At 39.7% G+C, this 14069-nt stretch overlaps 1 protein-coding gene across 2 annotated transcripts in view; it reads left to right on the top strand.

The window, feature by feature from the left end:
• dclk2a (doublecortin-like kinase 2a) overlaps positions 1-14069 on the top strand; it is a 49910-nt gene that overhangs the window by 22863 nt on the left and 12978 nt on the right. Inside the window, exons 3-14 of one of the 2 annotated variants that reach the window (XM_087841700.1) lie at positions 1670-1772; positions 3643-3741; positions 4040-4090; positions 6871-6950; positions 9290-9377; positions 9797-9902; positions 10622-10679; positions 11000-11119; positions 11213-11359; positions 11459-11592; positions 11845-11922; positions 12719-12815. In XM_087841700.1, the coding sequence (XP_087697826.1) occupies positions 1670-1772; positions 3643-3741; positions 4040-4090; positions 6871-6950; positions 9290-9377; positions 9797-9902; positions 10622-10679; positions 11000-11119; positions 11213-11359; positions 11459-11592; positions 11845-11922; positions 12719-12815 (1161 nt within the window). Of the gene's footprint in view, positions 1-1669; positions 1800-3642; positions 3742-4039; positions 4091-6870; positions 6951-9289; positions 9378-9796; positions 9903-10621; positions 10680-10999; positions 11120-11212; positions 11360-11458; positions 11593-11844; positions 11923-12718; positions 12816-14069 lie in introns of both variants that reach the window. The other variant, XM_087841699.1, reaches the window with a different exon arrangement.

Raw genomic sequence — 14069 nt, 5'->3', positions numbered from 1 at the left:
ATCAGCTGCCAAATTCCTGAGTGAGAGCCTGTCTAAAGAATGACATTCACTTCAGCTATGTCAAATCTTCAGTAATCTGCCACAGTTAAGCATGGACACAAATTCTGCAGACATTTTCCCCACAGCAGCACTGCTCCTCAGTTTTGCCAGTAAAAGAGGTCGTTAGTTGTCATAAAAGTTGAAAAGAAATTGCATTCACTATAAGAAAGTCACGGATACTGAATTTTTCATTCTGAACTCAGACTGTCTGATTGCAGACACGTTGTGCGTCTCACTTATTGCTAATACACGAGTAACTGAGTTTATGAATTTATGTCAAACACTACACTTCTCATCATTGTAAGCTTTTACTCCTCCTCCACTTCTAACTTATTTTATGTCAGCTTCCATCTCTGTTTTATTTTTTTTATTTTTTAACCCTCTTCAGTGGCCATTCTGCTTTTCTGCACCACCTGTTCCTCTGTCGGCCATCACACACACAAATACACTTTCCCCGCTGTGTCAACCCCTAATCTCCTCTAGAGGATCCATCTGCCCACAGTCTTTAGCCATGCAGTACCCCACCTCTTATTTGCAAAAGTGTGTGTCTGTGTGTGTGTGGACACAACTCATATGACTGCCAGCGAGTGGGCACACATGCATGCAGTGGTGGGAGGGATAATGAACGGATATTTTGCTCCTTTATCTTCCTACTTGTCCACCTACAGCTAGAGAGGGATTGTGTGTGTGTGTATGGGCACGACTCAGTGTAGCTTAAAAGTAGCTTCTGTTTCCGTCTCCAGGGGTGGGTGGTGGTGGGTGTAAAACAAAAAGTGCTCTGAGCTGCAGAGAAAATGACGACCACGGTGTGAGACAGAATAGAAGAAGGAAGAGAAATTACCCTGCGGCACAACCTCGAACTGTACTGCTTCCCTCTCAAGACTCTGCATTAACTCTGCAGTATTCTGGGTGTCAGGAGAGGTTCTGACCTTGTCGTGCTGTCACGCTCAGTGTATTTGTGACACAGCAGTTGCGCAGTCACAAATTTACCATACTGTAAGCATCATGCAGACTAATTTTAATTGGCCTGTTTTATTTAGCTGATTGCACAGTGTCTACATCTAAAAGCACTGCAGTTAAACATGTAGCTAAAACTTGTTCTGGTTTACTACTAAATTACTAAATACAATTACTACTAAACTTAGAGCTAATGAAGTTTCTGGAAATGGCACATTTGGCAGGATGAATTGTGAAATCCAGCTTGTCTTAAAAGGCATCTTGTATCTTTTACTGTAATAAATGTAATAAATCATTACTCATAACAGTTCTTAACTTCTTCTAGATTTTGATGAGTTCAGTTGATGCAAGACACAAACATTGTTCAGTCAGCGTCACTGCATTCAAAAGAGCGCTGTTATTTCCATCTGCTATTTATAATTGGCCTGTAGTTGTGTATATCTGGAAAGTGGCAGCAAGACCCATACAGAACAGAAAAGGTATTTAATACTCAGGCATAGTGTGAATATGTGGGTTGCATTGTGGTTTGCAGTGGCACAGGCTAAAGCAGATTAGATGGTGTGTGTTTAATTATTTCACGTGTGGAAATCAATACTTCAATGAGGATTTAGATCTGAAAAATGTGATATCCGCATTTTTCATCACTCCTTAATATTTACTGTTTTGTCTCCAGATTACTTGCCTGCAGGACTTCTTCGGAGATGATGATGTCTTCATAGCGTGCGGACCAGAGAAGTTTCGCTATGCCCAAGACGACTTTGTGCTGGATCACAGTGGTAAGGCTTCCACAGCCTTTACAACTGGTAGGCCTGACTAACACTAACCAAACATATGTCTCTGTGTGTGTCTCTGTATTAGCACGACATTCTTAACCCATTATTTGTTCTCCTGCAGCTGCATGAAACACTCCTTCCTTTTGAAAAGTTGACATCAAGATATGCTGTGTGTTTTCCTGTGCAATGCCATATGTGATTTGTTGACTGGAATTTTGAACATGGAAAACATATCAAATGAGAAAATGTATCATTTTAAGAAATGTAATGTCAAATGTTTTCAACTGGGGAAAGATCTGGACTGCAGGAGGCTGATTCAGCACCCGGACTCTTCTACTATGAAGCTATGCTGTTGTAATAAATTAGCATTCGTTTTAGAATTATCTTGCTTAAATATGCAAGGTCCCTGAAAAAGACATCATCTAGATGGGAGTGTTTGTTCATCTAAAAACTTTATATGACTTTTAACATGTTCAAGATACTAATTCCATAGGCCAGTAGTCAGGCTTTTGAACGGAGTCCTGATAACAAGCCCGATGATTTTGTTTGCCTTTAAGCCAGAGGATGCAACATCCATGTTTTCAAAAAGAATTTTACATTTCAATTCATTGAACTGCTGAAAAGTTTATTCATTTTAAATGAGCTTTGGCTGCTCTTTCACTTTTTACTTCTCCAGCATCCGGAGCATTTTTTCATGAAAATGTAAAATGTCTTAGTTTAAATATTTGGTACGCTTTCTATGTTCTGTTGTGAATAAAATATGGAGTTCAGAGATTTACAAATCATCACGTTCTGTTTTTTTTAAATTTGCATGTTATAAAGCATCCCAGCTTTTGTCAAACTGGGTTTGTAGCTATATAATAAATTGAAAATGGTGTTGCATATTTTAAACACACATCCTTTTTGTCAAAAAGGGAAGAAGGTTGCATTCTTGTTTTTTATTTTATTTTAATTTTTGAATGGCATGTCAAGTCCATGTGTTTGTAAAAATCCCACTTTAATGTTCTGTACTGTATGTGTTGTACATAAGTTATGCGTGTCTTGCATACTTCTGTATTTTATTATGCAGAAAGCTTTAGAGGACACTTACAGGATATGACCTGTATAATCAGCTCATGCATTCACTGTCATAGCTGCACATAACTTCAGCCAAGACTGAACAACCTCATGGGAAGAAGAGGAAGTTTAATTTAGTTGCAGTCCAAAATACTGACATCCTGTTTGATATTTGTGTTGTTTGGTCAGGTTGGCTTAACAACAGGGAGGCATATCCTGACACACTACACGTTAACTGATGGTGGTTTGACTGTATCCAGTTATAGTTCAGAGCTTTTGTCCCACTTAGACTGCTGTGCTCCACTTGTAAGAATTAGGTCTTTGAAGATACATAAAAAGGCACACTGCACTCTGCTGAGAGTACAGAAGATAGGTCTAGGACACACCCTATGACTGAGTAGAGGAAAGTGGGTAATCAGATGTAAGCAGGTTAGCTTTTAAGTCATGAAGCACAAATCAGTTTGGAAACTATATTTGTTGGTCCTGGAAAAAGATTTTGTTTAATATTTTATTTCATAGCTAGAACTGCTTTATTCATCCAGGTTCTGTATCTGCTGATATACGTTATGGGTCACACTGCACTCTGGATGATTTGAATGTATGTGTTGGACTGCAATAGAAATAGAGTGTACAAAATGATTATCTATTACTGCAGTCAGTTATGAAAGGCTGGTGTGGAGCAGGTACTGATATGTACAAATCTGTAAACCTGTGCAGTTCTTCATGAACAAACAAGTTCTGTCCTGCTTCACAGACTCCAGGGAGTATCATTAGTGGTATGAATGCTGTGGTGACTTTAACTGCGTTGTTTTCCCAGAATGCAGAGTGCTAAAGTCGTCATACAGCCGCTCTGCTACTCCAAACCGGACGGCTAAAAGCCCTGGAGTTTCACGGCGCAGCAAGTCCCCCGGTGCAGGTAGGAGGCACGTGTTGCACAATCATTTTAAAAATAATAGTCTATAAAAATGTGTGGTGATTCCCACCTCATACGTCTGCAATCCAGGCAAAGTCAGTTCTTGCAAGTTATTGCAGCATATAGTATGTATGAAAAAAAAAATCCCATTCGACTAAAGCCAACATAAGACTGTAACAGGTTAGGCAATGATTATTTAGCAGCTTAAATGTAAACTGTCCATAGTTTCTGAGCAGTTTTTGTGCTGTGTTGAGAGATGTTACATTAAGCTGAATGCTCTGCATTTTTTTCTGTTATGTAGCAAGGCGACCTGCCCACTTCTCCACCACGCAGTCCCCAGTCAAGTCCCCAGGTGAGGCTTAACATGTTGTGCTGTGAAATCTGTTGTGCTCACGTCTATGGTTATAAAATGTTTTTTGTTAGTTTGACATTTTATATAAATAGCAGTGACTCCAAATCTGCTGTCCCAACGTTTTCAGGGGTAATCTTCATATTTGTCCAATAATATTTAACTTTTAAACCATTTTGATAACCATTTGGAGCTTTTACCGCAAAAGTGAAATGTCAAAGAGTAAAACGCCTGATGTAGAATCTACCTGTTGTGTCGAAATTTATTAGAAAAAAGCTAAGCTTGATTCCCCCATAAATGATCCAGGATTATCCTCAGTGTTGCTGCTCACAACTGCTTCATGTTGTATTACTCTGTTAGCATCAAGTCAAGTCTACTCTATTGGACCCTCTTTTGACTTCAGAGCTGCCTTAATTCTTTGTGGCATAGTTTCAATAAGTTGCTGGAAACATTCCTCAGGGATTTTGCTCCAGATTGACATGATGGCATCACATGGTTGCTACAGATTTGTTGGCTGTACCTACATGATGCCAATCTCTCGTTCCACCACATTCCAAAGATGCTGTATTGAATTAATAGGTAAAGGGTAAAATAAAGTAAAAGATAAAGGGGTGGACATGATCAGCAACAATCCTCAGGTATGTTATGGCATTTAAACAATGCTCAGTTGGTTCTAAGGGACCCACAGTGTGCCAAGAAAATATCCCCCACACTATTACACACCACCACAACCGTGATCTATTTATATAGGTCGGGATCCATCACTGCATCCAAATGTTACAGCGGAAATCAAGATTCATCAGACCGGGCAACGTTTATCCAACCTTTTATTGTCCAATTTTGGTGAACCAGAGTGAATTGTAGCTTCACTTTCCTGTTCTTAGCTGACAGGCGTGGCACCCTGTATAATTCTGAATTACATAATCTAAATAAATACTGATTACTGAAGCTTCGCCTTTACTCTATTCTTAAAATTGTCTAGTCTTAGCATCACCCCATACTTGACATTCATATATGTTTTAATGATGGTTAATGATAAACTAATCATTAGCAGCTTAACCATAGCATATGAATGGGGAGCCAAATCCAATATGACAACACATTTACAACCAAATACAGAGACTGCAGTTATGCTGGGAAAAAACCAAACTGAGAATTCAAACTAGGGAGCAAACACGAAAATTTTCTAAACATAACAGACTTGACTGTTTTAGCTACTATTAGCTACTTTAGCTTGTTAAAACCTAGTCTATGAAATAAAGCAGTTTTCTTAACATTCAATCTTCCACTAATTGGTCCTCTTGTGTTAAATGAAAATCAGGGCCAAAAATAGGAACACTGGTTTGTGTTTCTTTCCATTTTTAGCACTGTTAGCTGTTTCCTCTGTAGCTCCTCAGATCTCAGATCAGTGTATTTAAACAAGACACATTTCTGTACTTCGACCCTCTTTCTCTCCCTCGCTCTTCTGAGGCCAATGAGATGCATTGAACTCTACCCAACTACCTGTTAGAGAGCCAGCTGCTGCAGAGTGATTTAAAGCCATGAACTGATATTACTGTGTCTGCACAGAAAGCTAAACATGAGTAGCACATTAGCACAGAAACAGGACCTGTTGGGCATTATTTTGCATCTCTTGACTGCTAGAAATGAGCAACTGAAGAATGCTTCTGAAAGGAAACAGTTCTCGTCTATGATAATTCAATTATAATCTAAGTGAATAGCTGCTCACTGTACATCACATGCCTCTTGATCCATAGCAGATGAGATGCTGAGAAAATAGCTTGTAATCTACAGGCTTATGTCATGTTGTGTAAACTGCCTTCTGAGGCATTGATTTTGAAGTACCTTTAGGAAGAAACACTTTGAGTTTCTAATGAAATTAAAAAGTTAAACTCTGAAATGTGAGTGCAAAGACGCAGCCTGTAGGCAGTGTGAAATGATTTTCCTCAGCTCGGCTGGGTTTATGCAGATGAATGACTGTGAGTTAAAGTTTGACGCATTATGGCTCTGTATTTGTGCCAGCAGCCGATAGAGAGCGAAGCAAAAATAGACTGTTCTTGAGAGAATGAATCACTCAAACAATAGAGGATTTCGTCCCTGCTGTGTGCTCTTGTTTAAAAGAGTGATAAAGTATATGCAAACGTGTGAAATCTAATGAGAATTTTCAGGCAAATTTACAAAAAACTCACTTTTATGATCAATCAATACATTTTTTTTAATGTATTGTGTCTACATAAACCAAAGTGATCAGTACTAGGGGCATCAGCCTAGACTGCAATCTGCAATTCTGCAATCATTCAGCCTCGTTACCTGTAGTAAGAGTGATTTCACTTATTTTTGTTTGATTTGTTCTCATGTAGAGGTTAGAGTGAAAGAATAATGGTATTTTTGTAGGTACTAAAAGTGTAGAGGAGTCTCAAAATGACCACACACCTCCCCCTCATGGAGAGAATCTGCAACCTGCTAAAAAAGAACTTGCGAATTTGTGAGTGAGTCACAGGGAGGGCTGTTTGACGATTCACTTTACTACCAAGTGCATAGTATGCTAGTGTGATACAGTTTGCATTGGATAACCACAGGTTATCTTTTAGCACTGGTATCACTGGCCGTTTTAAACATCTCAAAAGTATATATTGCTGCAAACATGTTTATAAGTCACTGCCTGACTTATTGATGGATTCTCCTCAAAGCTGTGCATTACTCCTAAACTACAACTACTACGCTCTGAATGATGAACTCATAATCCCACTGACTCTTGCCCTGTTTTTCTTCTCTATGCACAGTAAATGGTATTTCAACCCACAAGTCCACCAAGTCCTCTACTCCATCCCCTACCAGCCCTCGAACCACCCCCAGTTTTAAGGTAAGACTGTGTATCCAATGCATTTTATACAGTAACAAGACACCCACAGCTTGCTGCTGCACCAGAACCCACAAAGTCTCAGCGATTCTCTTTATACAGTGTACTGTGTATATATGCATGGGCTCACACTGACAGTCACTCGAGACACTGACAGACGTTGTTAAAGTTTAGTTCATAATGCTACAGAATTTCACACATTTGTGCTGACACTGACTCCTTCACTTCGTCCTAGTTGAGATCAAACAAGCGCCTTTAGTAAAACTGTCTAGATAAGATGCAGATAAGCACAAAGTTAAAACTGCTTTAAAGGTAAAGAAATGTTTACATCCAGTATATAATTTTATATATTTTTACAGCACTAACTCAAAATGTTGGTGATGCCTTGTAAAATGTAAATAATGCTAAAACACAAACCTCATAAACCCATATTACCATTAAAATAATGAAAAATTTGGTCACTTTAAATCTCAAAAAGAGTTGGGATAAGCCCTCTTCTTCTAACAGCAGGCGTAAACATCTATGATCTGAGGAGACCAGATGCTGGACTGTTAGGAGAGGAATGTTTCCTTACAGGATTCTAGCTGCTCGACAGTCCTCGGTCGTCTTTGTTTTATTTATTTTTTTCATTTCACGATGCACTAATTTTGAATTCACGAAAGGTCTGGACTGCACAGGCCAGTTCAAACCTGGGCTCTTCTATTATGAAGCCATGTTGTTGTAATAGATGACATTTTCTTGCTGAAAATTTTAAGCCCTTCCCTGGAAAAGACATTGGATGGAAACATAACAACTTAACAAGCTGTTAATTCCATAGGCCCTCAAGCAACAAATGAAGACTTTTGAATTGAGCACTGATGAAAAACTGTTTGGCCCCTGTCCTCTTTAGTCCAGAGGACAAAGTGTTCATGTTTTCCAAAATGAACTTCAGATTTTGATTCACCTGACCCCAGAACAGTTTTCCAGGTCGCCCCAGTCCATTTTACATAAACTTTAGCCCAGAGAAAACAGCAGTGTTTCTGAATCATATTCAGATATGGTGTTTCCTTTGCATGATAGAGCTTTAACTTGTGTTTGTAGATGGCACGGTGAACAGTTTCTCAGATGCTTTTTTCATTACCAGTCATGTGACTTACAGTACCTGTGCCAGTTAACCTAATTAGTTACAAAATGTTGCTTCCAGCCTTTTGTCGCCTCTGATTGAACTTTTTTCCAGACATGTTTATGCCATGAAATAGCAAAAAGTCTTAGTTTTTTTGCTTTCTTCATTCTATTGAGAATACAATATCAGTTTATGGGATTTTAAAATGATTGCATTCTGCTTTTATTTACATTTTACCTAAAAATGTTTTAAATCTCTATATTCCAGCTGCATTTGCTAACATATAGCCGTCTTTCCTGCATTTTTCTGGCTCACTGGTACCCATTAACCAGTGGATTAGCTTGAATACACTGATTTCAGTGTAGCTCTGCCTCTGAGACTTTAAATCCAAATTAGTGCTGCTAGTGGTGTTATTGCAAAGCTAGGGATAAGGCAAGGATGCACAACCTACATACCCTGAAATAGAATAAATCAGCATCAAATGAATTTATCAAGCCACTGACTGTCAGTCATGTTGTATGACTCGCAGGCTATGTCGTAGCTCCCTGATGTGTTTTCACTAGATTTTAAGATAATAATCTGCTTTATTGATGGATTCTCCTGTAAATCTGTGTTAGTCCCAGACTGTCATTTCTGAATGATCCAGCCAGCTGGCTAACCTCCTCCACCTTTGCGCAGTTCCTCTGTGAGCCCAGAGTTATCCATCCACATTAGTTTGGCACCACTAAGTCACTTCAAGTCATTTATCAAAGTAAAAAGCTTTTTTATGTATCTACCTATAAAAGGGACCTTGACACTGTCCCACCTTCAACTTTGCTTCAGAGGGCTACCTAAAAATAGATCCTCACTGTAAGGTAATGCACATTATGGCTCAGTGCGGTATGTAAGCACTGCTGTGCATGATGGGGAGTGAACTTTTTCTGATCTTTAGTGCTGGTGGCATGCATTTATTGCTGACATTTCAGAAATGTAGACATAAGCTGCTGAAATGACTCTCTTAACAAATGAATGATTCATTTAAGTGGTCAAACTCAGACATCTGAAATCGTCTACATCTGGAAGAATATGAAAATGAATATGTCTCCTTTTATTGTAATCAAAGTCACTAACAAGCCAGTAATACATCAGCAGCGTTTTAACGACGATCATTATGTTTGTCGACACTGTTTGTTATTTTGCTGCCAGTTTGAGTATTGATGAGGCCGAGCTCTCATCTCTGCTGTTGTTTGTTGTTGCACAGATCCCTCCGTCACATCACCACTCTTCCCCAAATATAAATGGCTCGTTGAACAATCATCAGGAGCAAACCAATCAGCTGAGTCCAGAAGGTATGATCAGAGTAATTTTACAGAGACTCTGCTGCTTAACTCAGTGAGACACCTGCTGGAGTTGCAACTACTAGAGTTTAGATTAGAAAATTAATCAGTTACACTTATAGACTATTTGAAGCCAGTAATTTAGAATGATTAAAATTTAACCCGGCAACACACTAAAGCAATCTTCCTTTAATTTTCCTAGATGACACCAAAACTCTGTTTCTGTGAGTAGACAAAGCCTTAAACAGAAAGTCTGTGTTAAATAAAGAAAACTGATAACCACCAGCATGATATCTGTTACCTTTGACTTGGATTTTACTTTTTTTCAAGCCAGCTGAGGCAAAGAAAGCCTGGCTACACTGCTAGATTTCAGCGTAGTTTTGTGTACCTTTAAGACTTGCTTGTTTATAACCTTTGTCTCTCCTCGGCAGTTAATGGGAACCAGCACTCGCATGCCTCAAGCATCTGTGAAAAATACAAGATTGGCAAAGTCATCGGAGATGGCAACTTTGCTGTGGTCAAAGATTGTGTGGAGAGGTAAGTGAAACCCGTTCGATCAGACTGGAAATGTTGGCAGAAATCTGCAGTGAACGCACAGCAGTGTCCCTCCTCCCCGTGTGCAGCTTATTGAAGTATGTGTCACATTATGGTCACTGCCCAGTCAAGCCGTTTGAGTCCTGATGACAGGCATTGTGCAGACAGAAATATCTCATGGATTAAACCCAGGAGTGATTTCACTTCATTAGCCTTTTTAATCTCAGTCAACACACAGACAGGGAGGTGGAGGTGACAAAGAGGGGCCTGTTGAGTGTGTGTGTGTGTGTGCGTGTGCAAGATGATGTCTTGCACCTTCCTAGAAAGTACTTATGGGAACACACTGTAAACAAACAGTTTAGATTCTCAGTTTCTTACCAAAATACAGTGTATATGTCATTGAATAAACATTTGCACAGCTACCTTTTTGGAATCAATTGGCTACACTCATGTTGGGTGTGATCTCATTAGCAAAAGCCAGGGAAGCACAATTATTCGGCCGATGTCGTTAAGCCGGCGTGTGCCTGCACGGTTTCACAGCTCACACTCTGCATAACAAAGTTTATTTGCTACATCTAGAATTCCTCCCCACGATGTGACGCAGCGCTCCTGCAAAACCATAACCGAGCGTCTCCGGCGAGCACTCCATTTAAATTACAGACACTGCTGTAGCTTCACTGCTGCGTTCAGTGTTATCCCCTAATTGCACTGTTTCTGTTCAGGTCCACGGGGAAAGAGTTTGCCCTGAAGATTATCGACAAGACAAAGTGCAGCGGAAAGGTTTCACTTCTGTTCCTCTCTGCCTCCTCCTTTTATTCCTCCCTTTGCATGTGTCACTTTCGGTCAGACGTAAGCAGGGATCATATGTTGGTGCACAGCACGGTCACACCTGTGTGCCTCTGATGCTCAAAGCTCGATTAAGTGATATTGTTTATTCACACCCTCGTTCGCATCACCCTCATACTTTCACACACTTACACGATGACACACCAGGATTCGCTCACGTTTAACGCACAACTCAGATCTTTTATTAGCGCAACAACTGAGCGTAGACACCGGGGCGCTAGCCAACTCTGAGTGAGTGTGTGTGTGTTTTCTAGGAGCACCTCATAGAAAATGAAGTCGCTGTGCTCCGGAAGGTGAAACATCCCAACATCATCATGTTGATCGAGGAGGTGGACACTCCCTCTGAACTATACCTGGTTATGGAGCTGGTGAAGGTGCAGTAGAGGCTGAGGGAGGAGTGGGTGGCTGAGGGGAGAGGGGTCATTTCTCGTTTTACTGTGTGAAACACAGTTGTCATATTTTCGCAGGGAGGCGATTTATTTGACGCCATCACCTCCTCGGCCAAATACACAGAGAGAGACGCCAGTGTCATGGTGTACAACCTCGCCAGAGCGCTGAAGTACCTACACAGCTTGAACATCGTCCACAGAGACATTAAACCAGAGAATCTACTGGTATGAATTTACAAACATGCTGTATTTACAAACATGCTGGGGTGGGTCTTACAACAAATCCAGATCCTCTGTGGGCTTTAAATGAGTATTTCATTCTAGGTTTTTGAGTACCCAGATGGCACCAAATCACTGAAACTTGGAGACTTTGGCCTAGCTACAGTAGTCGAGGGCCCCTTGTATACTGTATGTGGCACTCCTACATATGTGGCTCCAGAAATCATCGTTGAGTCAGGGTAAGCTGGACGCTTTGACGCAATATGCTTTAGTATTGTGCTAAACCAGTGTACAATACAGCAAGACAAACTACGCATACAGTACGTGGCAGCAGGCACGTTTATGTAATATGTACTGTTGTATCGTTACAGCAGATTAGAAACTTTCATTTGTCAAATGTCAAAATGTTTTTTCTGTATTTTTATGTCCAGAAAGAGTTTGCTTAAACGATTTAGTCTTTTTCTGGCTCTGTTCTTACCCTCATTTCACAGTTATGGCCTGAAGGTGGATATCTGGGCCGCAGGTGTCATCACCTACATCCTCCTGTGTGGATTCCCTCCTTTTAGAAGGTACTTTGTTCACATAGTTCAGTAAACAAACATGCAGAGGGAAGTGGTTTTCAGTTTTAAACGTAGATACTATATCACAGGTGGATAACAGGTGATGCCATATATTGCTACCATACTTTTTTTGCCTCGATTTAATGAGCGAGGATGCTGTTCAAGTTCATTTGGTGTCGATATATCAATGACAAGCTAGTCATGCCCTAAAATATGCTTTACTTTGTATTTATTTTTTATATGACACCCCAGCTCATTAAAGTGAGATAGTGCAGTATTAAAATAGAAAGTGGAGATATAGATTGAGTCTATAAATTAAATAGGTCATAACCAGGCCAGAAGTCAGATTTTTCTATCTTCTTATTTTTCCACCCCCTGCTGACCATTAAAACGAGTGCGGCTTAACTTTGCAGTCCTGAAGGCTATGCCAGTCATTAATATACAGTCTATGACTTTGAGCAAAAAATTCAATCTTTTCTAAATTGTCAGCAGAAATTCAGCCACGTTGTCAGTTTGACTTTCATCACTGTCAGTTTGCTACATCTGTACGCTGTCGCTGATATTAGTCACTGTGCTAAGGATTGTGTCATTTGATTTACGTTAATGTGACCCATATGTCATCTCTAGCACTTCATGTTTATGGCAGTAGCCACAAATTGAAACTCAAAATGAAAGGATTTTATTATGCAAAGTACAATACAGATGGTTCAGTTTTTTCACAGTTTAGATGTATGTCACGTTTGCTGAGTAATGCATTATAAATTCTGAGTTGTTTTTCTGAGTGTGTGTTTCTCCTTCAATATAGTGAGAATAACCAGCAAGAGGACTTATTTGACCAAATCCTTCGAGGGCAACTGGACTTTCCCAGTCCTTACTGGGACAACATCACTGACTCGGCTAAGGTCAGGACCACTGATTTACACCATCCATATACATTCATTAGATGACATTACTCTGGAGGGTTACGCTACCCACTCTGTTGTTTAATCCTTACCCTTCTCTCTGCATTGGCTGCAAAAAGCCTGAAACAAGCCTCCAGCTATTTTAGTTCAAGTATACAAGAGTAGCGACTCCTATAATAGCTGCTTTCTGCTGAAGGACGCAGAAACCCCCTCAATTGTCTAAGTTAATGTCAAGTATTAAGGTGGCAGCCGGCACTCAGCATGCAAGACCTAACTGCTAATTAAACACACTTGTGTTACAGTGGCTTTGTCGCTGTAGACATGAGTACAGTTATCGATGCCACACCATGAGGCAGCGTGGCGTAATGAAGCTGTAGATCTAAGAGAGCACGATTTCTCTGGAAACAATATATGCATACGCGACTTCGTGAGTGCACATGTGCACAAATGGTCATTATTTATATTTTAAAAAGTGGTTCTTTTAGGAACATGTTTATAGTTTATTGCAATGCAGAAACCAGCTTTGCCAGGAATATACATTTCCAGTTTTTTGTTGAGATAATATTTATTTATTTATTTTCCTCCCAATAAAGCAGTTAAAACAGATAAACTGCTCCAGAAACAAATAGCATAAAGCTGTCAGTTATCACCATGCTTGGTTAGCATGGTGTATCCATAAATTGTATAAATGCATGAGACCGGTACAAATATCTGCTAATAGTACATAAAATCCTGTAATTTACTTCTTGCACAGTATTTTAGTACAATTACCAGCACTCTAAGCAATATTAGTTGTCAAATAATGACAGAAAAATACTCAAAAGGCTACTAGCAAGAAGCTAACTAGCAGTCATCTAGGGGCAGCTGCCAACCCTTACTAACACTTAATTTTAAGATTTAAAAGTGTTTAAATCAGTGAGTAATATCAAGCACAGTTACTATGAAGGGGTAAAATAACTAGAGTGACCAAAACTGCTCTTTGCAACATGCTGTAGATCATGTTTCTGTTTGCTGTAAAGTTGCGTATTTTGACATAGGAGTTTATGGAGATCGGTTCACTTTTTGAGCTAGCATCAAGGAGCTGTAGTTTATACTTGTTCCACACTTTAATTTTCAATTTAACTCAAAGTCCACTTGAGTAGTTCAAGCATACACCCACCTGATTCTGTGCATTGGTATTTATCAGATGGACTGAAATGCAACTGCACATGGATGATTTTGGCCTGCGGGTAGTGTTGCCAACTCCTCAGTAAG

The sequence above is a fragment of the Neolamprologus brichardi genome, chromosome 6 (assembly GCF_056152115.1).
Source record: "Neolamprologus brichardi isolate AB-2024 chromosome 6, ASM5615211v1, whole genome shotgun sequence".
Classification (NCBI taxonomy): domain Eukaryota; kingdom Metazoa; phylum Chordata; class Actinopteri; order Cichliformes; family Cichlidae; genus Neolamprologus; species Neolamprologus brichardi.
This window is presented reverse-complemented; position numbering and strand designations above follow the sequence as displayed.